The sequence below is a fragment of the Tenrec ecaudatus genome, chromosome 4 (genome assembly GCF_050624435.1).
Source record: "Tenrec ecaudatus isolate mTenEca1 chromosome 4, mTenEca1.hap1, whole genome shotgun sequence".
In the NCBI taxonomy this organism is placed as follows: Eukaryota; Metazoa; Chordata; class Mammalia; order Afrosoricida; family Tenrecidae; genus Tenrec; species Tenrec ecaudatus.
Genome location: NC_134533.1, coordinates 9,903,162 through 9,930,462, shown reverse-complemented (window position 1 = coordinate 9,930,462; position 27,301 = coordinate 9,903,162). Strand labels below are relative to the sequence as shown.

General features: G+C 45.8%; 1 protein-coding gene and 1 pseudogene across 1 annotated transcript; both read left to right on the top strand.

The window, feature by feature from the left end:
* Positions 1 to 172: 172 nt before the first annotated feature.
* LGALS12 (galectin 12) lies at positions 173 to 15,014 on the top strand. Its single transcript, XM_075547545.1, has 9 exons — positions 173 to 308; positions 2,965 to 3,053; positions 3,196 to 3,409; positions 5,196 to 5,315; positions 8,550 to 8,588; positions 9,564 to 9,590; positions 10,216 to 10,304; positions 13,893 to 14,043; positions 14,868 to 15,014. Exons 1-9 carry the CDS (start codon positions 240 to 242, stop codon positions 15,012 to 15,014), a joined length of 945 nt encoding a protein of 314 aa, XP_075403660.1. The 5' UTR covers positions 173 to 239.
* An 11,867-nt stretch (positions 15,015 to 26,881) lies between these two features.
* Positions 26,882 to 27,022, top strand: LOC142447661 (small nucleolar RNA SNORA42/SNORA80 family; annotated as a pseudogene).
* The last annotated feature ends 279 nt before the right edge of the window (positions 27,023 to 27,301 follow it).

Here is a 27,301-nt window from a genome sequence, read left to right as displayed (position 1 = left end):
CTGGTCAGGGGATCTGCAGCCAGCCTCCTTCCAACCAGGCTGCTGGCTCACCTGTGCAAGGGCTTAGGCGCCCGCCAAGGACTGCCTGCTCTAGCAGCTTAGGGCGCAGGTGAGGCTGAACAGCTGGGAGAGTCAGCCTGCAGCTTTAAGATCCGGTCTAAGGGGAGTGAGCCTGCCCAGCAGGGACAGGCCTCCTGGACTCCAAATTGGCAGCCTAAGGTGGAGTTGTCCCTGCCCCCATGTCACCTGGTGAAAAGCTGGACCCACTTCCTGACAGCTTCATCCTGCAGCCGCCAGTCTTCCAGCCGGTGAGCAGTGCTCTGATCTGGAGCCTTCTGGGGCTTGGGGTGCAGAAGACTTCAGTCTTGGGACTCACTTAGCCTCCCTGGCAAGGTGGCTTTCCAGCTAATTCTTACTTGGGTGTGAATTGAATGTCTGCTGGGCTTTCCAGATCCTTGCATTTCAAAAACAGGGGAGCCTGGTGAGGCAGTGCTGTGTCCCTGAAAGTATGGGATTTTTTTTTTAGGATCTGGGGTGGGGCATGGGGAAGTATTATTGGGAATGGAGGGGACACTGGTTATCTGTGGAGGGGACACTCAGCAATCTCGTCCCCAGGGGGTGGTGAGGGCTTTCCTTTCCTTCTCCTCCTTCTCAGTACCAGGGCAGAATTTCAGAAGCCTGAACCTCCCAGAAAGGAGCCCTGGTAGTTCTATGGGTTAAGCATTGGGCCACTAACAGCAAGATTGGCAGTTCAAACCCGCCAACAGCTCCATGGAAGAAAGATGAGGCTGTCTGCAGATGAGGTTGTCTGCTCCTGTGAAGATTTAGTCGCAGACACCCGAAGCAACGATGTCTACTCTGTCATATAGTCTTGCTGTGCATCAAAATGGACTCCGTGGCAGTGAACTTGGGACTCCCAGAAGGACCCCTGTCCCATGGGCTCTGCTGGACTGAGAAGCACTGTCATTTTGCCACGACTCGGCCCTCACCTCCTCAGAGAGCTGCATTAGCTTCCTTAATTAAGGGGCCGGGCTGCTCGCAGGCAGGAGCTGGGATCACTTCATCTGGATGAGGGACCCCCTGAGTACAAGGCCGTGCTGGCGTCTAAGGGACTGCAGAGATTCAGCTGCTTCAAAAGGACACGGAGGGCAAAGGAAATAGCATGGTCGATGGCATTTCAATCCATCGCGGTTACACCTGGGACTATAGAAGTGGGAACAGAACCATGATTGGGACTCGGACATTATGTTAGGCAGAAGACATTACAAGATTGGTTCAGGGTCCTCTCACCAAGGCAGTCAGGATGTGATTCATGACTATGCACCCCAAATACCATGAAAGGCACACCAGGCAAGTCCCTAAAGGCTCTGCTGATTCTCCTTGGACTGACTAGGGAAGGGACAACCATTCACTCGCTAATGTAGGCTACCAGAGGGCAACGCTATTCATGCTGCTGATGAACGGTGAGAAGAAATTCATCGGTGGCTGCATTTATTTAGTGATTCATAAACGCATTTAGAGCTTTCACTATAAATGACAGCCTTTTGCAAACTTAGTGTACCAGAGCTCTGATGCAGGCTTCTGAAGGTTTGGGGGAGTTGGAGGGCACTGGAGGGACAATCTTGTGGCAGAGTCTCACCCAGCGCCCACTGTACTGTTCCCAAGAATGTCCCCCAAGGACACAAAAGAGGCTGTGGCTTCCCTGAGGGAACAGGCAGCCATGTGCCTCCCTTTAAGCCACCAAGCCTCCCTCTAAGAACCAAGTCAGCCAGCTGAGTGTCCTGAGCAAGTGGGAGAAGGAAGAACCCAGGTCCTAGAGCATAGAAGGTGGCAGAGAAGGTGGCAGAAGTCTTGACAGATGAAGAGGTTGAGCAAAGGCAAAGGGAAGCATTGGAATAAGGAGAAGGTGTGGAAGAATGTCAGCAGCACCTCCTTGGAGCAGGCAGAGCCCGGGTAGAGAAATGGGGGGCATTGCTAGGTATCAGGGTCAACCCTGTTCCCAACATGTCCACTCTCTGTCTCCTAGTTCCCAGGTTCAGGCCAGAACACAGTCTTCAGGTAACCGGGGCACCAGTCTTCTGGGAGCTGGGATGGCATCCAGTGGATGGGGAACAGCACTGTGTCAGTCTGGGTACATCAGATAAACAAATCCTAAGAAACTCATATGTATAAGATAGAGTTTTATATAAAGGGTAAGTGTACATTAAGAAAGCATCCTAACCCAGTGCTACCCAAGGCCATAAATCTAACATTAGCCCATATGTCAACACCAATCTACAAAGTCATTTTCAAACTTGCAAACACACTCACTGATTCAGACTTCAGGAGGAAAGCCGAATCAGTGAGTGTGTAAGCATCTCAGCGCTGGCAGGGGTCTCCACATAGCTGCTCCAGCACCCAGGCCTGCACTGGGGTAGGTCCATGTGGCTTCTTCTCAGGGATGTCTTTCAGGAAGTAAGCCTTGCCAGCTGAAGCAGAGAACTGGCAAAGGCAGCTGCACCTTGGTCTGACCATCAGAAAGCAAGAGACCTGAGAAGTAGAAAGGCGAGACTTACCGAGTCATTTATCTCTCCGCCCTTCAATTGATCCCACATGTGTTTATCAGCCAGGTTGGCACAATAAATCTTAACTATCTCAAGCACTGAAAACACAGGAGCCTACCTACCCCTAGAAGCTAGGAGTGAGGCTGCACTGGTGCTTTAAGGGGACAGGAGACTTGAACTTAGCTTCCCTAGTGCAATGTTGCGTTGAAGGATGGTGGTTCAGGAGGATGGAGTAGGTGGAAAAGAACAGTTCAGAGAAAAGGAATTTTCCCCACTAAGAATGCCTTTTACTTGGGGGAAACTTGAGGTTTCTTGTTGTTGTGTTTGTTTGTTTTTTATCTTACTCCTCCCCCTACGTGGCATTGGGGTCTCTGGGTCTTTCTTCAAAGCCTGCCTAGATGGTGTGTCTTTGCTCTTTTAGGTGATTCCTTATGTCACAACAATTTTTGGAGGCCTGCACACGGGCAAGATGGTCATGCTACAGGGGATAGTTCCTCAAGATGCGCGTAGGTAAGGGGCGGAGTCCGTGGGGGTGATGAAGCTCGACCATAATGACTCCAAGCTGGGGTGCCTCTCTGCCTTCAGGGCCACCCTGTTGGTAGGGAGGGCTTCCGACCCCAAGTATCCATTTGAGAACCTGATCTTCCACCAGGTTCCAGGTGGACTTTCAGTGTGGGTGCAGCCTTCAGCCCCCGCCAGATATCGCTTTCCATTTCAACCCTCGTTTTCATACCATGAAGCCCCATGTCATCTGCAACACCCTGCAAGGTGGGCACTGGCAAGCGGAGGCCCGGTGGCCTGGCCTGGCCCTACAGAGAGAGGCCAGCTTCCTCATCCTCTTTCTCTTTGGGAATGAGGCGGTGAAGGTGAGTGGAAGAGATGGATGTTGGCTTGATCTACGATTTGTGTAATTCTGCCCCTCCTTTCCCTCGGGCAAATACCTTGCGTTGCTCACTGTCCTGAGTGACATTGGTAGGTCCTGAGAGCAACTATGGAGAAGAGCTCCAAGTTAACTGATAAGCCAGGTTTCATGCTGCCCCCCTGAAGCCACCTTGCCTGGGGCACATGTTGGCAAGAAACCATTTTAGTGCCTATGGCTAGAGAGGGCAGCACAGTCATAACCCTAGCAACCACTTAAAGAGCAGTACCAATTGTTTTCAAGTTGATTCCATTCATGGCAACATCATGGGGCCCCAATCGGTAGCAGGCACTGGTTGAATCATCGCAACAGCCCCACGAGGTGTATACTATCATGATTTTCATTGTATGGCTGAGGGGGCAGAGGACAGGGAGAAAGGACTTGACCTCCAGTCTTTGCCTTCTGATATGAGCTTGTTGGAAAGAAAGAAGGGGAGACTTCTAGATTTCTCCAGTGGGGAAGATGGTGTGTGGGAGAGAAGCAGTAGTAGGTAGACCCAAGGACAGACGTGGGTGTCTTGTGAGAGGTGGGATAATTACAGTCTCCTGAGTCTCAGTTTCCTTACCTGGAGCTGAGGATGCTGCTGCTGCTGCTGCTGCTGCTCCAAGGTCTGTGGAAAAGACCAAATGAGAGACTGTGGAAGGAGAGAGAAAGAGATATTTTAAAAGGATCTGGGTTCCGAGGTTGCCTTGGGGACATTACAGCGCTTAAGCCACATGCATCTTATTTGTAATACAGTAGAACCCCGCACCTCAACACTAATCCATTCTAGATGTGATGCAGTCGAGTTCCAAATCAATTTTTACCATAAGAAATAACTGAAAAATGGATTAATCCATTCTCAACGACCAAGTTTTTAACCTTAACATTGCCTTTTTATACAAAACATCAGACAGAAGTTTCAAGATAAATAAGTTCAGAATTAATTAATATAATTAAAATAAGAAACACAACATTAAAAACAGTTTTTAACAACTACAGTATGGTCCATACCTTGAGATGGACGAAGATCTGGATTTGTGGACACGGATATCGAGAGGAGGGATGGAGAGAGAGTTACTGTTTGGAAGGGGAATCTCCTTCCATAAAATCAACTGGTAACTGCTTTTCAGGAGTGTTTTCCCTTCTTTGCCTTTTTTCACTAGGACCTTGCTGGCTTTCTCTCTCTAAAAATATCTGTCTAATGTGGTCTGCTGTTTCCTTAACTGTTTTCTAAAAGGGTTTACTAAATTATTATGAACAATATCGACAACACAGTTAACCAGCTCCTTATCATGATGATTCTTTAAAGAAAACCCTTTCTTAGGACCATTTAAAAAAAATCTAAAAACAGTACAAAAAGCCACAAAAACTAGGCAAAAGTATAGCAAAATGCTTGGAGCACAGCTGCAAAAGGTTTAAACAACATGTACTAACAACAGCAACTAACGCTGAGTGACCGAAACATGAACTGCTTTTGTTTACAAAAAGCATGTGCATCGGGTCAGATTCCAATGTTTTGCTTGAGCTCAGATACAAAATGTTCTTGACATTTCGCATCTAAGTCCCATTATGTCGAGTACTGATGCGGTCGAGTATCAGGTTTCTACTGGATGTACCTACCTCGCAGAAGTTTTGAGAAGTTAAATGAGAAAACTCCAGGCAGCTGTGCTTCCTGGTGCCTGACAGGTTACTCTGAATTCGATGAATGTTATCCTCATTAAGCCAGCTTCTCTCTCTCTCTCTCTTGCTAGGTGAGTGTGAATGGACAACACTTCCTCCACTATGCCTACCGGCTTCCATTGTCACGGGTTGACACCCTGGGTATATCTGGTGACATCTTGGTGAACGCTGTTGGATTCGTGAACATCAATGTAAGTTTCTCAGGTGCTCAGACCTGGGTGCGAGCAGCTTCCAATCGTATCTGGCATCTAGACCCTTTCTTATGTCCCGGGCCAAGAGGAAGTTGAGGGCAAAATGATCAATCAGGGTGCTGGGTGTGAGTCAGAGCAGGGAAGAGAAGGTGGTAACAGAAAGGGAGTCTGGAATTCTGCGTGTGTGTGGTGGTGGGCACAGAAGGGCCTGGCTAGAAGGTGCATGACTGGAGCTGTGGGATCCAATCAGACTACAGCTGGTTAGATCCTTCCCACCCCAGGAATTTATTAAACATGCAGACTTCCAAGCAATGTAATCCACCACATAAATAAAATAATCACAGAACCCACTCCTGATAAAAATGCTCAACAAAGTCGGGAAAAAGAGAAAACTCTTCAACACAATATGGCACATCAATACAAAACCAACAGGCAACATTATTTGCAACAGTGAGGGATTGAAATCACCCCTCCCTGAGAAGGGGGACCAGAGCAGGATGCCCTTTATCACAACTCTTAAATGAACATTGTACTGCAAGACCTCGCTAGAACACCAAGGCAAGAAAATAATATAAAAGGCATTTAAATTGATAAGTAAAACTATTCCTGTTTGCAAACAATATGACCCTATACATAGAAGATCCCAAAGATTTCATAAGGAGTCTATTTGACTAAGAGAAGCATTCAGAAAGTAACAAGATACAAGATCATCATACCAAAAAAAAATCATTTGGAGTCCTCTACACTAACAAAAAGTATGTAAAAGAGGAAATCAGGAAAATAATAGCATTCACAATAGCTCCCCAAAGCTAAAAGGCATAGGAATATATCTAGGCAGGATGTAAAAGACCCATACAAAGAAAACTACAAAACACTAGTGCAAGAAACCAAATGAGACCTATGAGTATATAAATGGAATATCATGCCATGCTCTTAGATAAGAAGATGTAGCATAGTGAAAGTGTCAATACAACCCAAAGCAACCAATGGAGGGAATACAACCCTGATCCAAGCTTCAACAGCATTCTTTAAGGAGAAGGGAAAAACAAATAACCAATTTTATATAGAAAGGGAAAAGGTCCCAGAAAAATAAGGCATCACTGAAGAACAACAATGTAAAAGGCTTCACACTACTTAATCTCTGAACTTTTGGTATAGCCAGAATAGTAACAACATCCCAGTGCCAATTCAGCAACAGACACTAGACTAATGGAACAGAGTTGAGAATACATATTGTAAATTCATTCACCGAGGGACAATTGATCTTTGACAAAGGGCCAGAGTCCATTAAATGGGGAAGAGGTGGTCTCTTTAACAAATTGTGTTACCAAAACTGTATATCTATCTGTAGAAAAATGAAACAGGCTCCTTCCTCACACTGCACACAAAAGATAACTCAAAGTGGACCAAAGAGTTAAATAGAAAACCTACAGCTATAAAGATGGTGGAAGAAGAGGGAAATTGCAATCATAACTAAAACTGCACTAACAGCAGAAGAAGAACTAGATTAGAGGTACTTCCTAAAAATTAAATACTTAATACTCATCAAAAGAATTTCCCCAAAGAGTAAAAAGAACCCACACTGAGGGAAAAAATGTGTCTATGGAATACTCAACAAAGGGTCTAATCTTCAAATGCATAAAAAAAATGCCATCTGTAAATCTCACCACATGAGAAGGGAAAGGGAGGTTAACTCACTAAGTAGAGGGTCGACTTGGACTTACCCGGGGGAACACGATATACAGTAAAAGGGAGGTCAGCACAGAATGATTGAGACAAAAGGAAGACACTGGGCAGAGCACAAGAGTTCAAGGTAACAAAGGTAAATATGTTTACGCATATCAATCCTGTAAACATCAATAACAACAATCTACGAGTAGAGAGATAGACACTCAGGTTGGACAGGTATGGGAGCATGAGCAGGATGATACCCACGGTGAATACATACAGGTTAGACAGAGGCTATTTCTACCTATGCATTTAGACGTGCTGTAAAGAATTACACGAGTATGAAAGAACATACAAGGAGACAAAGTGATGAGAACTTCTTAGTCTTTAACCAAACAGCTTGAGGAAATGAGTCACAGGCCTGGGGGCTCTAGGCCACGCACTCACTCCAATCAATTCACATGGCACAGCCCACAAAGAAAATATTCTATGTCCTACATATTGTGAATGGTCATCTAAGGTGCAAATGAAGGAAATCAAAGATGAAAGGAAAAAGATTAGTGCAAAGGAGTAATGGACTCCATGGACCTCAGCTTCCATGACCCCGAAACCAGAAGAACTAGATGGTGCCCAGCTATGACTGCCTATCACTCTGACTAGGGTCACAATAGGAGGTCCTGGGTAGAGTGGAACCTCACTCAGAATCAGAAAGGATGAGACTTACTGGTCTGATGGAACCCCAGAGACTGTGGCCCTTACTCCCCCTTCCTGCCCAGACCTGAAATTATCTCTGCGACTCAACTTCCAGCTAGACAATGTTGCTGTTGTTGGTAGGTTCTATTCAGTCAGTTTCAAGTCATAGCGGCACTTTGTGCATCAGAATGAAACGGCCTGGTCCTGAATCCTCCTCACATCTGTTCTTATGTTTGCGCACCATTGTTGCAGTCTTGGATTCTATCAGTCTTGTCGAGGGTCTTTTTGTCGCCCCTCTCCTTTACCAAACATGATGTTCTTCTCCAGAGAATGGTCTCTTCTCATCACTGGTCCAAAGTACAGTCAGACAATGGGCCTATAAGGTGAACACAACCCCCAGGGAGACATACACTCCTTAGAACTAGCAACCGGAGCAGATCAAAAGAGCAGCATTTGCCTGGGTGCAAAGCCCAGAAGGTAGGAAGGGATAAGAAAGAAGGGCCGAATGGTAAACACAGGGAGGAAGTGGGAGTGTGCTCTTACCTTGTGGGGAAGGCAATGGAAATGAATTCTTGAATGGAAAACCAGGGCACTCTGTGAACTTTCACCCACATCACAATAGAATGCTGCTGTTTTACACTGCACTGGAATACCACCTCACCCCGACAGTCACGGAAATAAAAAACAGACAGTAACACCTGCAGTGAGGTTGTACGGGACCGGAACTCAGACACTGCTGGTGGCAGTGTAAAATGGCCTCCGTCCCCTCCCAGGCCTAGCTTTAGAGGAGAGAGGCCAAATGCCACTTGATGCTCTGGGATAGTCTGAATCCTGCCTATTGTTTTGCCTTGTTTTGTTTTCCTCTTTGCACAGCCATTTATGGAGGGCAGCAAAGAATATCCAGTTGGATACGTGAGTATCTTCGGGAGCAAGAATGGGCCTAGTGGCCCCGGACATGCCAGAAGGCCAGCTGGTTCTGCCTTCTCCCCGCAGCATCACCTGCATCTCTGGGCCGCCTCGCACATTCTACAAGGCTCAGGGATCCCCTTTCCCCATGGACCCAGGTGCCATAGATGTGGCTCCCTCATCTTCCATCTCTGGAGGACGTGGCTTCCCTCTCCTGTCCTGGCTTCCAGTGAGGAAAATGTCTGGGACTGGTTGGATGCCCGGAGTGGGCAGGGCCCTGGCATTCCAGTCAGATCCCTCTCCGCTGAAGCTTTCGATGTTCAGAGCAGCCCTGTGAGGTAGCAAGGGCTTGGTTTCTCAGGACAGAATCAGACGTAAGGTCCATGCATTTGCCCAAAGCCACACAGAGGATGAGACCGAGCCCCCACCCTGTCTTGTCTTCCCCTAGTTTCCACAAGTGGTGATCCTGAGTTCAAGAGGATCCACGGTTGTGCCACTGGGTCCCAGGTCATCATCTGCTGCCATGGGAGACGAACCCACCCAACTCCACTGCCAGAGAGTTGGTCCAAGCTCCGAGTGATCCTGTAGGATAGAATAGAACTTCCCTTTGGGATTTTTGAGACTTGAGATCTTTATGAACCTTATCTTTCTCTCACAGCGCAACTGATGGGTGGAAAGTGTAGGCCTTGTGGCGAGTGGCTCAATGGTATCCCGCAAACCCCCAGATAGCACTAATTTTTAAAGAATGATACTGGCATCGAGGCGATTCGGATTCTTGGAGACCCTACAGGACAGGGCTGACTTGCCCCGGTGGGTTTCCAAGACTGTTACTTGTTATGGTAGTCACCTCACCCCGTCTTTCTGCTGACCTTGCAATTAGGAGAGACAAATGGGGCCTCAACAATAATACAGGGAGTCCCATTTCACTATGCAGAGCCACGCATGTCTTCCATGTCTCTCACGTTCTTATTTTCCCTGCAGCCGTTCCTGCTAAAAAGCCCCAGACTGGTGAGTGAACCAAGTACTCTTCTTTGATCCTGGAGGCCTAGTCCCTGGCCTGCTCAGGAGCCCCACCTAGTGACAAATGCCCTCAGCAGTAGGGTCCCCTCCCTCCATCAACATGCAGGCTCTAGAGTGGGACAGGCAGCATCAGGCTGAAGTTCCAGTTTCGCTCTTGTCTTTGCTTCCTCCATCCTGCAAGCAGTTAGGTGACATCTCTCTGTTCCAGGCCTTGGGCCTTGCAAACCTGTCCCAGCCCTCTACACAGGCTGGTGGGGGTGACAGACAGACCCCAGAACAGACCCATGTGGTTCAGGCTGCAGGAAGGGGAGGCGTTTTACACGTTCTGGGCAGTTGGGGGACACCAAACTCAGCCAGATCAGGCCTCAGATGGCTGTGGGCAGAAGCAGCCACAGACAGCTGGCCTACAGTGGACATTGGAAAACCAAGTGGAGCTGAGTCTTCTCCTGACTGCAGGTGCAAAGGCAGGGGATTACTTGGTCCTCAGCTCCCTGGCCCCGAGGGAGGCGCAGGAATTCCGTTGGGGGCAGGTGGCTCCTCTCTAAGGACAGCCCCGCCCCCCTACCCCCCCGTGTGTCACCTTCTGAGTCGTCTCTCATGTGTGTTCCTCCAGGAGGTACCGTGCTCGCGTGTTCTCCCTCAGGGTCTCTGGCCCGGGCAGGTCATCGTAGTGCGGGGACTGGTCTTGCAAGAGGCAAAAGAGTAAGTACCCAAGGGAAGGGTGGACGCAGCACCTTTGTCCTTGATTAGAGAGTTCTGGAAACCCAGGGCTCCTGAAGGACTGGCCTCATGGCCCCATCTGCCCACCTCTGGGGGAAACTTCCTGGTCAGGCCAACTAGCCTCTCATCAAAAGGGCCCCAGCAAAGGTCCTGTGCAAGAGTAGTCTGGGGTTGAGAGAGAGGACTCAGCTTCACACGTTGGCCCACAGGCAGGAGTGGGGAGCAATGGCGCTTGGAAGCTCAGATTTGAGGTTACGAAATAGGACACTGCCAGACTGTTCCTGAAGAGGGCGCTCGAACCTCAGCCAACAAACCCTTTGGTTCACACCCAGTCTGAAAGGGGGTGTCCACTTACTCATTTATCGTTTGCTTCGATTTGCCACCGTATTTTAAGAAATGCCTTGAGTTTATGAGCTTTCAGGGCTAGACTGTCTGAAGTTTAACTTCTGCTTTATCCGCTTACTGCCTGGTGCCACTTCAGGATAGTGACTTGTACCTCAGTGTCTGGTGTATGTGTGTTTGCGCACGCGTGTGTGTGCGTGCGTGTCTAATAGCCTTCTTCAGAGGCGGTGTAAATGTGTAGACTAGTGTTTGGTACACAGCCCTCGACAGGTGCCAGTGGTATGACAGTGAAGCTGGAGAGCAAGGGAAGCAATCTGTGTTCCCCCAGGACATCACTGACCTCACCAAACTCTGGCCTTTCATGTTCTTGGCCATGCCTGGGAACTCTGGGCAGATGTGAAGCCTGGTACCATTCAGCACAAGCTTTGAAGCCGGACATGGTTGGTGGGTTTCTAGTTTTGCCTGCCATCCACTGTGTGGTATTGGACAAGTCACTACCCCTCTCTGTGACTTGGTTTCCCCATCTGAAAAAAAGAGAATGGCTAATCCTGAGCTTACAATGGAAACAGAAAGGTGCCCCTGGGGAGAAAGAGCCCCTCTCTGAAAACTTGGAGATAGAAGAGCAGGTTTGTGTCCTAGTGCAAAGTCACATCTTCACAACAGCTCTTTCTCAAAGGTCATGGATGCAAATGCCCTTGGAGGCCAGGCAGGTCCCCCAGGGCAGCGCCAGGCTGGGGAAAGAATATTTCCGTAGACTCAGTGATAGAAGATCTTCTGATTTGTTGTTTCTTAAAAAAAAATCATTTTGTTAATACAAAATTCACCTATTATACACTTCTATAGTTAAGTTGCTTTTAAAGAATTGCATATACATCATCACAATCTATTCTAGTGTTCCCTCTCCCCTCCCGCATTCATTATTTGCTCCCCAATTCCTCTCGCCACCCCCTCACACTTGCACCCCTGTCCTGATAAGCCACTGCATTGGTTATTGTTGCTATGCATCCACTCCTTCTGGGCTTCATAAGCTGGGACGCCTGACAGAACAATAAAAATAAAAACCAACAGATAGTGAAAAAAATATATAAATAAAGGGTAAGAAACAAAAGACCTCCAACCATATTAAAAAGCCAGAGAAGAAATTTCTATCATGGAACAAGCAAGAAATATTTAAACCTAGAGCAAATTCAGGTTGGATCAAGAGGGAGGTAATCTGAACAGATATCACATTATACCGTGGTTCCATCCACCATAATCAAGTTTATAATAATCTCTGCCTGATAGCAAAGCTACTCAAGTCCCTCCACGGTGGCCAGAGTGTGTCCACCAGAGGCTTAATCTGACTACTTACTCTACAGGATAGGTTGTGGGTGCCCACTGTCCTTCACAGCCTCTACAAATTGTTCACAATTTAAGCTTTGATACTGTTCCTTTCATCATATTTGGATTTTGTTATTGTCATCTGTGGGCCACACAGGTTGGTGTGTTTCCTCCATGTGGGCTTAGTTGGTGTTTCACCAACTAAGCTTATTTGAATACAAGCCTTTCAGACCCCAAACACTATTCCATTCGATAGTCAGGCACCTTCTGCTTTCTTTGCCACTCTTTCCAGTAGCATCTTGTCTTCAGTGATCAAGCAGGGCCATGTTCATTTCCTCCTCTAAGTAGACACTGGAAGCTGTGTTCTATATAATAATCTCTGGTGTTTTTGAACGCTGGATTGATTTCAGATTTAAGAATGCAAATGGAGAAGGACTATAGTAAGAATTCTCTAGGGTCAATTGAACTGTGGACTGTCCCCTCCCACTCCAATCATCCAGAGGCATGTATCCTGGTTCTCATTCCAGATTGAGACCCAGCTATGACGAGTTATCCGATCAAATCACTGAGCATCTTTTCCTCAACAGGGCAATAGGCTGATATGCCCCAGGGCACAGTATTTTTGTGGGGACTAAGAGTAAGAAACACATCTGTAGACCATCTCAGGTCCTGGCTAGTTTTCACATTCTCTCCTTTCTTTTGATCAGGGGTCCTATAAGTAAGGATTTCATTTAGGAATAATATTTTAATAACCAGAAGGATCATTTAGGTGTTTGTGTTTACTAAGTGCTAGGTATTGTTATCTATATCAACTCCTTGAATTCTCACAACAGCCCCTGAGACGTGCACGGCATTATGATGATCCCCATATTACACCTGAGGAAACAGAGGCACTGAGTCCACTTGGCTTGCCCCAGGTCACAGGACAAGTAACTAGCAGAGGCAGGGTTGGACCCAGGCAGTTTTGCTGTAACCACAAATCACTTCCTAAACCTCTTAGAAATTTCCTGGCACACAGTTACTTTCAATAAGTGGGGAAAAGAGAACCCCCTCCAAACTCAAACTCACCGACATCCAGTTTGGTTCAACTCAGAGCAAGCCGAGGGGATGGGGTAGACCTGCCCCCTTTAGGTTTTTAAGACTTTACAGTTGTTGCTGCTATTAAGTCCTGTGGGGATGGCCCTTTCATAACAGAATGAAACACTGCCTGGTCCTGCACCATCCTCACGATTGTTCTTATGTGTGAGCCTATTGTCACATCTCGGTGTCAATCCATCTCGTCCCATCCACAGCCTCCTCTACATCCCGCAGAGCAGCCGGCGACTTCCGTAGTCCACTCTGCTACCGAGGCCCTTTTCAATAACGTCATTAGCACCCCCATTTTGAGAAAGTCAACTGATGCTCAGATCATTTAAACAGCCCCCCGCCCCCAGCCAACACGTGGCAGCTCTGAGATTCCCTCGCGGGACTTGCCAGGACTGCCCAATTCTCTGTGCACTCCTCTGAGCTGTTCCAGAAGCATCCTTGTGGCAAAGTGCTTAAGCACACGCCTGGCGAAGCTAGCTGGGCGGTTAACCCCACAGCCCTGGGGCTACAACCCACCAGCAAAGATTGACAGCCTTGGAAACTCACGGGGGCGGGGGGAAGTTCTACCCTGTCCTGGAAGGTGGCTATGAGGTGGATGGCCTGGACCGGGGCACTGGGTTCTGTCTTATTTGGGGCTGTTACAGGTGCCAGCGTCCAGCCCAGGGCCTGTCATGGGCCCTTTTCTTCGAGGGGAAGATCTGTTGACTTTTCGAGCCGCTCCCACCTCCATCCACCCAGCTTGGGGTGGAGGTGGGGGGTTCTCAGCCAAGGCAGGTCCGGCAGGTAGGTGCTGACGGATTCCCTCCCGGCCCCCTCTTGCAGTTTCACGCTGAGTCTGCGAGACCAGTCGGCTCGCCTTCCCGTGACACTCCGGGCTTCCTTCGCAGACAGGACACTGGCCTGGGTCTCCCCTTGGGGGCAGAAGAAGCCCATTTCAGCCCCCTTCCTCTTTTACCCTCAGCGATTCTTCGAGGCAAGTCCGAGTCGGGGGGGCGAGGGGGAGGGCTCCATTCCCACCGCGCTCTGGGAGATGGATGGCAGAGGCATCTCGGGGTGCAGAGGTGGTGGCGGCGGCGGTTGTGAGGTGCCAAGAGTCCTCTCCCACCCACCTCACCACCGTTCTCATGTCGGAGCCCATGGCAGCAGCCAACCCCTCTTGTGGAAGACCCTCCTCTTTCTCCGCCACCCCGTCCACTTGACCATGCACGAGGTCCTTCTCCGGGGGCTGGTGTCTCCCGACAACATGCCCATCCCTGTCCCTACGGAGCGCCCTGACTGTACTACTTCCAAGACAGATCCCTCTGTCCTGTTAACAGGGAGCGATCATTGCCAACATGTCTTCCCCGGCACTCCAGTGCGGTGGGCGGGGCAACAGAGGGAGCACGCAGGAACCGGAAACGGGCAGTACTAACAAGAACTTCCGGGTCAGCCCTCCAGGACGCCATTCAGAACCCATACCCCGAAACTCATGTTTCGTTCATCTGGATGGGCCCAGAACTTTACAAAGTTCACCTGATAACTCCTTTGTGCAAATGCAAGTGGGAATGACTTTTGTTGGGGCGAGTAACCCTATTGAAACTCTGCCGGTTAGTCAGTTCCCGTGACAGGCAGTGAAACAGGCTCAGCGCTGGGAAGAGGATGGGAGGCTACAGCGGCCTTGTGACAAGCTGAGCCTTTCACTTTTCTTCCACCTCACTGCCCCCTGGGTCCAGTCTTTGTTGGCTCTGGCGGAAGGAGGGGCACACTGACAAGCAAAGAAAGATCTGATTGGAAGTTCACTGCCATCTCCCTTCCCAGGTGCTGCTCCTGTGCCACAAGGAAGGGCTTAAGCTGGCGCTCAATGGACAGGGAGTAGGGGCCACCAACCTGGGCCCGCAGACCCTGGAGCAGCTGCGGGAGCTTCGGATCAGTGGTGGTATCCAGCTTTACTGCGTCCACCCCTGAGGGGGGCTCCGGGAGACCCCTGGCAAGAGCAGAGAAGGGTCTACGTATTCCAGGCCCTGGAGTATGGCCCTACTCTCCATTCTTCACTGGCCGCCCTGCCTTTCCCCATATCAGGACTGATTCCCTCCTGGTGTTTCAGGTCTGGGTCTGCAGAGCCTTTAGGCTCCTTAGCAGAGAGAAAGCATAATAGTGGGAAGTCCTTGAGGAAGTCTCTACCTCCCTCCACCCTGAGCCTAGGATTTAGCCTCCTCTTCCTTCAGGGCCTAGACAGAGACTCAGAGAGACCGTTTTTGTAGCCTAACAAAGATATCTGGAAAGAATTTAAAGAATTTGGAAGTTTGTTTTACTCTCATCGAGTAGGACTTGGGGTGAGGATAGTTAAGGTTAGTGGGTCTCCTTTTCTCCCCACAGAGAGCAAGGTCTTTTCTAATCATCGTCCATCGCTGTGAGGACATTGTTGTCTGCATGGCTGAAGTTTGGATGCAGCACCCTACCTAGGTCCAAGCCACTGAAAATCTGGATGGAGAATGTAGACAAGGGCAACTGGAGGGCATAAGTCCCCAGCATGGCATTGGCACATGCTATGCACACTTACAGTTCCTTGACCCGCCTGTCTGAAAAGGAAACTGGGGAATGTTTTTCACAGCACGGTCAGAGTTCTGTTTAGTATGAAAGAAAGGGATCCTGGGCTTTCAGGAATCATTACAGACTCGGTGACGAGTAAATGCTGGTTTTGTCCTCATTTTATGAAGAGAAAAGAGTCTGTAATTTGCCAAGATCACACAGGTTGTACGGGGTGCTGCCAGGATTTGATCACAGGGATTCTGCCTAGGTAATCTCTTTACTGTTAGACTCTTGCACATCCAGCCATCCATCCATACTATAACTCACAGATGAAGGTTGGCATAGGAGTTGGGGGCTTGGGAGGCATAAAAGAAACTTGAAATTTTAGAAGAAGATGAGCAAGACAGGAGAACTATCACCAAATCAAGCAGAAAAGTCAAATAAGAATAAAACCAAATATTCCAGCTGTCCCGGCATGACTGTGTTGATTTGCTAAGAAACAAAACCCACCTACATGCTGTTGATAAGAAGCACGCCTCAAGGAAACTGACAAAGGAGGAGTGTTTTCTTCTAATACACATTCATTTTGTAGTGGTGTATTTGTTTGGTTGTTCACATGTTTGTTGCCTTTTCCCATCATTAAGCTTTTTACCCCACCAGGGCAGAAGCCACCCATAGCTGTTTTGCGCACCCCAGTACCTAGTGTATTACTTCAAAGATACTAGGGATTCCATAAGGCATACTGAGCATTTTATATAGAGTATCTTGTGTAGCACATACTGGTCTCAGCACTTAATGTAGTTCATGAAATCCTCATTAGAACTCTTTGAAGAAAACGCTCTTACTCCTCCCCTTTACAGAAGAGAAACTAAAGCTCAGAGGTGCAACGAGCTATAAAAAACCAAACTCACTGCCATTGAGTCAATTCCAACTCATAGCAACCCTATAGGACAGAGTAAAACTGCCCCTGTGGATTTCTGAGATGGCAAACCACTCCGGAGTAGAAAACCTCACAGGTAAAGACTTATCCAAAAAAATGTTATCAAGAATACAGGAATTGCAATATTAATGAATACCAGGTAAGGCATACGGAAATGCCCAAAACATGAAATGGGAAAAGGTGGGATGCTTTATCATCTATGGTCTTCCTAGAAAAACTGAAATCATAAACTATAACACAGCAATGAAATATGGCACACACACAAAAAAATCGTTGGAAATGCAAGGGGAACACAATGAAACAATAATTATAGCAAAAGACTTTTTATCCAGAGAGGTGAGGTGTTGCTACCATAACTAAAATACCAATGGCTTAAAATAGCGAGAGTTTCTTTCTACTGCATGGTACCTGCCCACCATCGGCTGGGGTTCTGCCCTGCCTCATTACAGGCCTCACTCTAGGATGGCAGTTCTCAACCTGTGGGTCGTGACCTCTTTGGGGGAGGGGCTCCGAACGACCCTCTCACAGGAGTCGCCTAAGACCATCAGAAAGCATACATTTTTGTTTGTTTTCCACATATATGGCATTTTAAAAAAAGAACACAATGCAAGGGAAAGTTGAACTGAATTATGATATTGCACTTAGTGATTTCTATTTGAGATTTGAAATTATGAGCTCCTCTATTGTTTGTTGCCATCCTGTGAATTTTGACTCATGGTGAAACTATGTGTGTTGAGCAGAACGGCCCCGTGACCTTTCAGAAGTAGGTAAATAGGACAAGAAGGGGTGCTTTATGATCTAAAGTCTGCATGGAGGATTTGACTTCTGAGATCCTTCTGGTTGGGTTTTGTGTTAGTCTGGGTAGACTAGAGAAACATTCATAAGCACGCATTTGTATATAAGGGAGAGGTTTATATACAAGAGGAACTGAACATTGAGAAAACATCCCAACCCAGTCATAAGTTTTATATTAGCCCATATGTCCGACAGCAATCTATAAAGTCCTCTTCAGACTCATGAAACACATGCAATGACGCCAAATGCAGAAGATCACAGGCCAGTGGGTAGAAAGTCTTTGGTGGTAGAAGCACCTCAGCGCCGGCAGGGGTCTCCACGTGGCCATTCCAGTTCCCAGGGCCGCATCAGGGGTGGTCCATGTGGCATCTCCTCAGGGATGCCTCACAGGAAGTCAGCCTTGTCAGTAGAGAGTCTCCAAGGGAGTGAAATGAGAGAGAGAGTGTCTCCTGCCTCAAGAAGGAATTACCAGAATTCTCAGGAGAAGGCCATGCCCACACAGAAGTCTCATGGGTTATCTCCAGATTGACAGCCTAGATTCCACTCCTACACTCTTAATCCTTAAATTGTCACCAGATTAGGTAAATACCACAGGTTCAAACTCCCAACCCTTTGGGTAGCAGAGAAATATTTAGATACTTGCACTATAAAAAGACCCCCATGAACTACCTGAAGCTAGTAGTTTACACCATGTTTAAAGATGTCCAGTGCCAAGGTTGAAGTTGTCAAGGATTTTGTCTTGCTTGGATCCACAATCAATGTTCATGGAAGCAGTGGTCAGGAGATCAAATGGTATGTTTCATTAGGTAAATCTGCTGCACAAGATCTCTTTAGAGTATTGAGAAGCAAGGCAGTTACTTTGAAGACTAAAGTGTGCCTGACCCAAGCCACAGGATTCTTCATCGCATCATAGGCAGGGAAGGTTGGACATTGACATTGACTAAGGAAGACCATAGAAGAATCGATGCGTTTGAATGGTGGTGCTGGAGAAGAATATTGAAAGTGCCATGGACGGCTAATATGACACACCTATCTGTATTGGGAGAAGTAAGCCAGAGGACTCCTTAGAGGAAAGGATGGCAAGAATTCATCTTACATACTTTGAGGGTAGTGAAAGGGAATGCCAGTCTCTGGAGAAGGATGTTATATTTGGTAAAGTGAAAGGGCAGTGAAAAAGAGGAAGGCCCTTGATGAGATGGATTGACACAGTGGCTGCAACAATGGGCCCAGGCGGAGGAACACTGGTGAGGAGGGCTTAGGTCTGCACAGTGTTTCGTTCTGTTGTGCACAGAGTTGCTATGGGTTGGAGCTGACTCGATGGCACACAACAATAACATCACTGTTTTCTTCATATTTTTCAAGTGTGCTGTTGTGCCCCTGGGAGTTTACGGTGGCACCCCAAGGCTTCTCAGCACACATGTCTGGGCATCCATCACAGATTTCAACAATTCCTTCTTGAATCTTTAAATTGTACAGTCTTATGAGAATAAGTGAAAGTACTGGTCTATTATAATAAAATGTATTTTGCTTAGGAAGAGTCATTTTCCTGAGTAATGTTCGCAGTTTAGAAGTATCCTCTATTTAAAATAGTTGTTAACATTTTTAGTACCCAATTTTACATCTCCACTGTCTCTTCCTAGACCCATTACTATTTTAGACCCACTGAAATTCTATATTCTAAAAAAAATTTCAGTTATCTTTCCACATTACACCTTTAATATTTTAGAGTTTCATTTCTGTCTATTCCCGAGGAATGCATTTAAGCCCTGTATGTTAATATAAACACATTTACATTCACCTCACCTTGTCTTGTGAGAATAAATGAAATATCATGTGATATGTCTTTTAGTTGGTTCTTTTTTCATCACAGCCTGTTGCCTTATCATCTCGTCTTTTCTCTCATCTTTCATTAAAAAGCAAAATGAAAACAAAACTTGTTACTGTCAAGTCAATTATGACTCATGCCCACCCTATGAGAGAGTGCAACAGGTTTCTATGGTTTCTTGGTTGTAATTATTTTTAATATGTGTAGAGATTATACACATAGAAAGAAATCTAGAAGTGTCTTTCTCAAGTGTTAGCAGTAGTTAAGTCCAGATGATGAAATGTTGGGTAATGTGTTTCCTCTGTTCATTCGAATTTACTTAAAAAATTTTTTTCAGTGAGTGAGGTAGTTAGTTTTTTGTGCCAACCTGGCCGATAAACTCATGTGGGGTTAATTGAAGGGCAGAGGGATAAATGGCTCAGTGAGCTTCGCCTTTCTAGTTCTTGGGTCTCTTGCTTTCTGATGATCAGACCAGAGTGCAGCTGCCTTAGCAGTTCCCTGCTTTAGCTGGCCAGGCTCTCTTTCTGCAAGACATCCCTGAGGAGAAGCCACATGGACCTACCTTGATGGAGCCCTGGGTGCTGGAGGAGCAGTGTGGTGACCCTTGCCAGCGCTGAGATGCTTACACATTCACTGACTCGACTTTCCTCCTGTAGTCGGCATCATTGCATGTGTTTTGTGAGATGGAGGACGACTTTGTGGATTGGTGTCGGACACATAGGTTAATGTTGGACTTGTGGGCTTGGGCAGCACTGGGTTGGGATGTTTTCTTGATGTGCACTTACCCTTTATATAAAACTCTCTCTTATACACGAGTTTCTATGGATTTGTTTCTCTAATGTACCCAGACTAAAACAGTGAGCTTGTATATTTTTCCCAAAGCATGAAAGCGGTTTAAATAAAAAAGATTGCTAGGAGCCAAGTATATGAAAATTTCTCTGATTCATACAAGTTGAAGCAGTTTTCTTAGCCTAAAGAAAGCCAGCTTTGAAAAGTTTCCCAAAGGAATGTCTCTCCCCACCCCCACCCCCCTTTCTCTTTACCTAAGTTAATATGTGTCTACTTCCTAGTGAGTGATGTATCTTTCATTCCCCTCCCACCCCTGGTAAGCACCAGAGAATGTTTCTGTGAGTCTGAAAAATTTCTTCTTGATTTTTTATAATGATGGTCTCATCCAATATGTGTCCTTTTCTGACTGACTTATTTCATTTGGCATTGTGTTCTTCAGGTTCATCCATGTTAGGGGCGCTTCAAAGATTCATCGTTACTTTTTAATGTAGCCACCTTATGCTGAAACCAAATTGTAGTTCATGGCAATTGTGGTACAGAACAGAACTGCTCCAGGGAATTTTCTTGATTGTGTTCTTTATGGAAACAATTCATCGGGCCTTTCTTCTGCAGAACCACTGCGTGGCTTCCAATGACCAACCTTTAGGTTAATAGCTGGTTACAAACTGCTTATACCATCCATGGACTTTGGCACTGAACTATAGGGATTTTAACATTGTATTCACATTATTCGCTAGATCAGAATAAAAAAAGGGATACAGGTCATCTGAACTGTATCACCAAAGAGCTTAATTGGAAAGACATCTTTACAACTGTGTACCCTAAAAGATGGGACACTTTTTTATATCATTTTATTAGGGGCTCATACAACTCTTATCACAATCCATACATACATCAATTGTGTAAAGCGCATTTGTACATTCATTGCCCTCACCCTCAAAACATTTGCTCTCCATCTAAGCCGCTGGCATCAGCTCCTCATTTTTTCCCCTCCCTCCCTCTCCCCTTCCTCCTCCCTCATGAACCCTTGATAATTTGTAAATTATTATTTTGTCATATCTTGCTCTGTCTGATGTATCCCTTCACCCACTTCTCTGTTGTCCGTTCCCCAGGGAGGAGGTTATATGTAGATCCATGTAATCGGTTCCCCCTTTCCAACCCACCCTCCCTTCACCCTCCCAGTATCACCACTCACACCACTGCTCCTGAAGGGAACATCCGCCCTGGATTCCCTGTGTTTCCAGTTCCTATCTGTACCAGTGTACATCCTCTGGTCTAGCCAGATTTGTAAGGTAGAATTGGGATCATGATAGTGGGGGGCCAGGGGGAGGGGGGCGCGCGGGGCAGAGGAAGCATTTAGGAACTAGAGGAAAGTTGTATGTTTAATCGTTGCTACATTGCACCCTGACTGGCTCGTCTCCTCCCTGAGACCCTTCTGTAAGGGGATATCCAGTGCCCTACAAATGGGTTTTGGGTCTCCAATGTTCACCCCTTCCCTCATTCACAATGATATGATTTTTTTTGTTCTGATGATGCCTGATACCTGATCCCTTCGACACCCCATGATTGCACAGGCTGGTGTGTTTCTTCCATGTGGGCTTTGTTGCTTCTGAGCTAGATGGCCACTTGTTCATCTTCAAGCCTTTAAGACCCCAGACACTATGTCTTTTGATAGCCGGGCACCATCAGCTTTCTTCAGCACATTTGCTTATGCACCCATTTGTCTTCAGTAATCATATCATGGAGGTGAGCACACAATGATATGATATTTTTGTTCTTTGATACCTGATAATGGATCCTTTCGGCACCTTGTGATCAGACAGGCTGGTGTGCTTCTTCCATGTGGGCTTTGTTGCTTTTGAGCTAGATGGCTGCTTGCTTACCTTCAAACCTTTAAGACCCCAGATGCTATCTCTTTTGATAGTCGGGCACCATCAGCTTTCTTCACCACATTTGCTTATTCACCCTCTTTGTCTTAAGCTATTATGTCGGGAAGGTGAGCATCATAGAATTTCAGTTTATTAGAACAAAGTATTCTTGCATTTGGGGAGTACTTGAGTGGAGGCCCAATTCCTTCTGCTACCTTAATACTAAACCTATAAATATGTGCACATAGATCTATTTCCCCATCCTCATATCAATATATTTACTTATGTACATGCCTTTATTTAGACCTCTATAAATGCCCTTTGCCTCCTATCTCTTTTCTCTATTTCCTTTGAATTTCCTCTTGTCCCACTATCATACTCAGTCTTTATTTGGGTTTCAGCAATTCCTCTTGGTTACATTACTCTTGATCATGTCCTACCAGGCCTCCTACACCCTCCTCACCACCGATTTGGATCACTTGTTGTTCCCTTTTCAAGAAGGGACACTTTCAAGCATGTTATCTATCACAAGGGAAAATCTTAGGGAGTCACTCAACGTTGAGATTTTATAGCACACATACCCTGATTATAATCTAATAAAACTTAAAATAAATGACAAGATAATTTAAGTGCCCAATGAGAAACTATAGCATTATTGTCTTTGGATAAAATTTAGGTCATCGAGGAAATCACAATTGGGTGAGTGAGTCAAGATCTCCCATGTGTCAAGACCAAAGCAAGGGAAGGCATGGATGTAGGCAGTTCGACTCTGTCCCATTCAGCGGTGCCAGGAGCAACATTGGTGATTATTTATTTTTCCTCTTGGCATCTTTGCTATAGCTTTTACAGTAAATCCTGAAATCCTGTGGATGACTCACCCTTCTTCATTCTCCTCAGCAGTCTCTTGGTTGATTTTGGCTCTTGATTCTTCCATAGGAAATTTTAGGATATCTTTCTTTCTTTAGGATAAGTTTTTCAATAGCAATATATACAAATACATTATTACGGGTGTTTTATTCACATTACACTGACTGTGTAGATTATGTAGGGAAGGGCGTTCATCTTATATCCCTCTTCCCAACCATGAATACAGTATAGCTTTTAATTTATCTTGGTGGTCCTTTATGTCCAATAACATTTTCTCTTTCATGTTGATCAGGGCCTCGCATCACTTTGGTTAGATTTAAACTTAGACAATTTATAACTTATTGTGCTACCTGAAAATGTTACTTAAAAAAAATGAATTTCATAATTGGTTAGTGCTTATAAAATGATTCACTTGATTTATTTGCATTAGTCTTTTTCACAAAGTTCATTATTTCAGTAGTCCAAGTAGATTTTAAATGAACAAAATTTCTCTATATTTTATGTGTAAATTTCATCTTCTCTGTTATTGAATTTTGCCGTCCAAAAATAAATGTTGTAAATGTTAACCACTATGCCTGTGGTTATAGTTCCACTGGGTTTTCTTTGTTATGGTAATGCACTGGGGTAAGGTGTATTTTACTTCTATTACAAGATAAGAAGTAGCAGATAAGAGAAGCAGAGATGGAGAAGGATATATGTCAAGCCAGAAGGAGAGCCAAGGACCAAACTGTAGAGGAAGGCCCTTCGCCCAGAGTAACTGAAAGAAATGGCCTTCACCTAGAACTGGTGCCCTGAATTCAGACTTTTAGCCTCCTAAATTCAGAAAATAAACTCCTGTTTGCTAAATCCTTCCACTTGTGGTTTTCCTCTTACATACACACTAGATAACTGACACTCCTCTTTTTTCCCTTGCAATTTATTTTTGAAATAAAGATTGATAAGTTCCACCCTCTGATTTTCCCAAAGCATGAATGAATCCGTTGATCATTGTTTAACACATTTGTGTCTCCTTTACTTCCTTTATTCCAGAGATTTGATCATGTTCTAAATAATTTTTTCAGCAAAATGCGAAGATTCGTACTTTGTTCTCTAAAGTTTCTTTTTTACAGCTTCCTATTCTTGCTTAATGAATATATTTCCTTTACCTCTTTGATGGCATTTAATTGTGTTGTTGTTGAGAAAACTTTGTGTGTCAGACATTAGAGTAGACTCCCCTGGCATAGTGGTGAGGAAAAGGAGACAAGGCGCTTGGCTACGGGGGAAAAATGAATCAAGTGGATATAAGCAATATGAATTACTCAAAGATGACCCCCCCAAAAATGGAAGGAGCTCAGTTAGCTTTGGCCTCATCAGGGAGCATATACAGAATCTTCATGGGAAGGATTCAGTGTTTGCATTGAACAGAATCACGGGAAGGATTCAGTGTTTGCATTGAAGGGAATCACTATGAGCCTTGTTAGTTGTTCTAGAAACAAATTGATCCTGGTTCAGCAAGAGTGGCAGTGAAACCTCAGACAGCCTCAGTGAATGAAGTGAGCCTTAAACAGGAAAGAGAAAGATATTTCTTACATTGGGTGGTCTTGTGTTGCAGGGGGCATGGACTACCATTGTGTCGGGTTGATATCTGATTTTTGACATGGATGTTGAGGTTGTTAGTTTATTGTGCCAACCTGGCTGATAAACACATGTGGGGTTATTTGAAGGGCAGAGGGATAAATGGCTCAGTGAGCTTCGCCTTTCTAGTTATCGGGTCTCTTGCTTTCTGATGATCAGACCAGAGTGCAGCTACCTTAGCAGTTCCCTGCTTTAGCTGGCAAGGCTCACTTCCTGCAAGACATCCCTGAGGAGAAGCCACATGGATCTACCCCGATGCAGCCCTGGGTGCTGGAGCAGCCGTGTGGTGACCCCTGCCAGTGCTGAGATGCTTATACATTCACTGACTCAGCTTTCCTCCTGCAGTGGGCATCATTGCGTGTGTTTTGAGAGATGGAGGAGGACTTTGTGGATTGGTGTCAGACATATGGGTTAATGTTGGACTTGTGGGCTTGGGCAGCACTGGGTTGGGATGTTTTCTTGATGCACACTTAACCTTTATATAAAACTCTCTCTTATACATGCATTTCTGTGGATTTGTTTCTCGAAAGTACCCAGACTGACACAGATGTAGATAAAGACTGAGGTTAGAGGACCACTCAGGACTTAAATCTATGAACTGATGTGGCTCCAGGGCTCTGAGCATCACCACATTTAGGAGGAGAAGACATAAGTGATTCCTTTGTTGTTTTCACTTTAGGTAACCCCGAGCTTCCGTTAAGAACTGTCATCAGCTAAATTCTGTTATTTTCTATTCTATGATATGTTGTGTGCTATTCATATTCTTGAGATAATGAGCAGAGTGGACCATAATGGTGGTGGCCATGGTGAGCCCTTTGGAGAATGGCTTTACCCAGTTGGAGGGTAAAGCTTAGACTTCATTACAAATGAATGTCATTTAAAAAAAAACCAACGGGAGTATGGTGGAATTACGTCCTTCTATTAGAGATTTTGGATTCATATACAAAATATTGAGATTATATAAATAACAAATTTAATTTCTTGTCCACCCTGAGAGTAACAGTAATCAAGGTTAGGGTAAAACAGAATTAGTGAATTTATTGAGCATCTGCTATAGATTAAGGACTGTGCTCCGGCATTTTACTTACACCAATTTATTTGATCTCAACAAAATATGATGAAGCAGACACTATTACCCTGACATCATAGTGGAAGAGACTAAATCGGAAGCCCTTTAAAAGACTGTGCAGGGAGAAGTGCCCCTCAGATGGTTAACGGTAGTTTCTTCCCTTCTGAAGATTCCCGAGTTTATAGTCAAGCAGAGTGGAGGTTTGATGCAGGAGTAATAAGACCCATTCACTTTATTCTTCAGGAAATGGACCGCCGTTTACAATTGGTCTTTCCAAGAGCCAGTGAGAGACAAGTCGGGCACACAGATGAACGGCTGGTCTATGAAGTAGGCCCTCTGGAATTTTTAATAAGTTCTTCAAGCAGTTATTGTTCAAGTGACTATGACTCAAGGAGCAAAAAGCAATAGGGACACAATACCCATTGATGCCATGGCACAATTACCCTGCAAAGTAGGACAGGACATTGGTCTCAGTAAAAGGGAAGCCCACCTCTCCCTCTCCCATCACATGAAATCATTCATTTTTCTTCCGACCATATTGCATTCACCATATGAAAGAGATCCATCATTTCCAATGCCTGGCATTTTTTTGGTTTAATCAATGTAAGAAATCTCACAGGGATCTTCTGATGCCCCTTCCCCTCCTCTAGAAACAGAACCCCACAAAGGATTGCCAAAGGGGTGTCTTACCTGCTTGCTGTGGCGTTTGCCATATCTCAGCTCAGTGGCGAAGTGCTCACAATTACAACACAGGAGGTTGTACTTCACCTTCTTACCAACAGTGTTCTTTGCCAACCTGAGGATCTCATCAACAGGTCGTGGTCTGTACTTGCAGTCCAAGTAGTTGCTGACCCAGTACTCGTCTTCCTTCACTACTTCCTTCAGAGGATCCTCTTTCACCACAACCTGGATCCCTGACATAAGAAGATGCTGGGAAAGTCAGTCCTGGAAAAGCTACCTGGAGTCACAGCAGACCCTCTTTGGAGGGTTACTGTAATCAATGATATAAAGTTGAACAAGGGAAAAAGAAACAAAATGTTTCACTATTGAACTTTGAGTTATTCCTTCCTACTCTTTTCTCATCTATCAGTTTGTCTAACTGGTGAATTGTGTGTTACTGTGATGTTGGAAGCTACGTCACTGGTATTTCAAATACCTGCAGGGGTACTCAAGGGGAACAGGTTTCAGCAGAGCTTCCAGACTAAGAGCAGACTAGGATGAATGAATAGGCTGTACCCTTCAGAGGTTAGCCACCCCAAATCTTATAAATAGCATCAAAACCTGGTCATTACTCAAAACCTCATGACTAGCAGGAGAACAGTGTCAGGGACAGTGCCAGAAGAGGAGCCCCTAGGGTCAGAAGGCACTGAAAATATGACAGAAGAAAAGCTGCCTTCTCAAAGTAGAGTCGAGCATAATGGCATGGATGCGATAAAGGTTTGGGGAGTAAAGCCGTCAGGACACTCACGTGCTGATGGGACATGACTCAAATGAGAAGAAACAGCTGAAAGCCTCAATTAAACATTGGAAGTTGGCGCATGGGTTTGGATTTATGGCAGGCGCAGCCAGCCCCATGGGCCTCTCATCGTGTCCCATGCCAGAGCAAACCGCAAGCCCGAACCATTGCCTTGCCTCCTAGCCCATAGGCTTCCGGCACTGAAGCGGGGTTGCACGGTGTAAAAAAAATAAAAATTGAAAGTTGGAATATACGAAGTATGACTCTAGGAAAATTGGAAGTCATCAAAAATGCAATGGAGCACATGAAGATCAATATTCTAGGCGTTAGCTGGCACTGACTGGCACCGGTCATGTTGAATCAGAAAATCAAGGGACTGGAAGGAGAAGGTCGAGGGGATGGTATTGCATTCGTCATCAAGAAGGATATGTCAAGATCTATCGCTACGTTTTTTCCAAGACAAACAACGTCTTGGAAGAAGGATGGCTAGAGTGCTCCAA

Coding starts and splice junctions, on each gene's coding strand:
- LGALS12 (XM_075547545.1), top strand. CDS start 240: ATGTCACCTGGTGAAAAGCTGGACCCACTTCCTGACAGCTTCATCCTG. Junction 3,054..3,195: donor GTTCCTCAAGATGCGCGTAG/GTAAGGGGCGGA, acceptor ATCTTCCACCAG/GTTCCAGGTGGACTTTCAGT. Junction 8,589..9,563: donor AAGAATATCCAGTTGGATAC/GTGAGTATCTTC, acceptor TTTTCCCTGCAG/CCGTTCCTGCTAAAAAGCCC.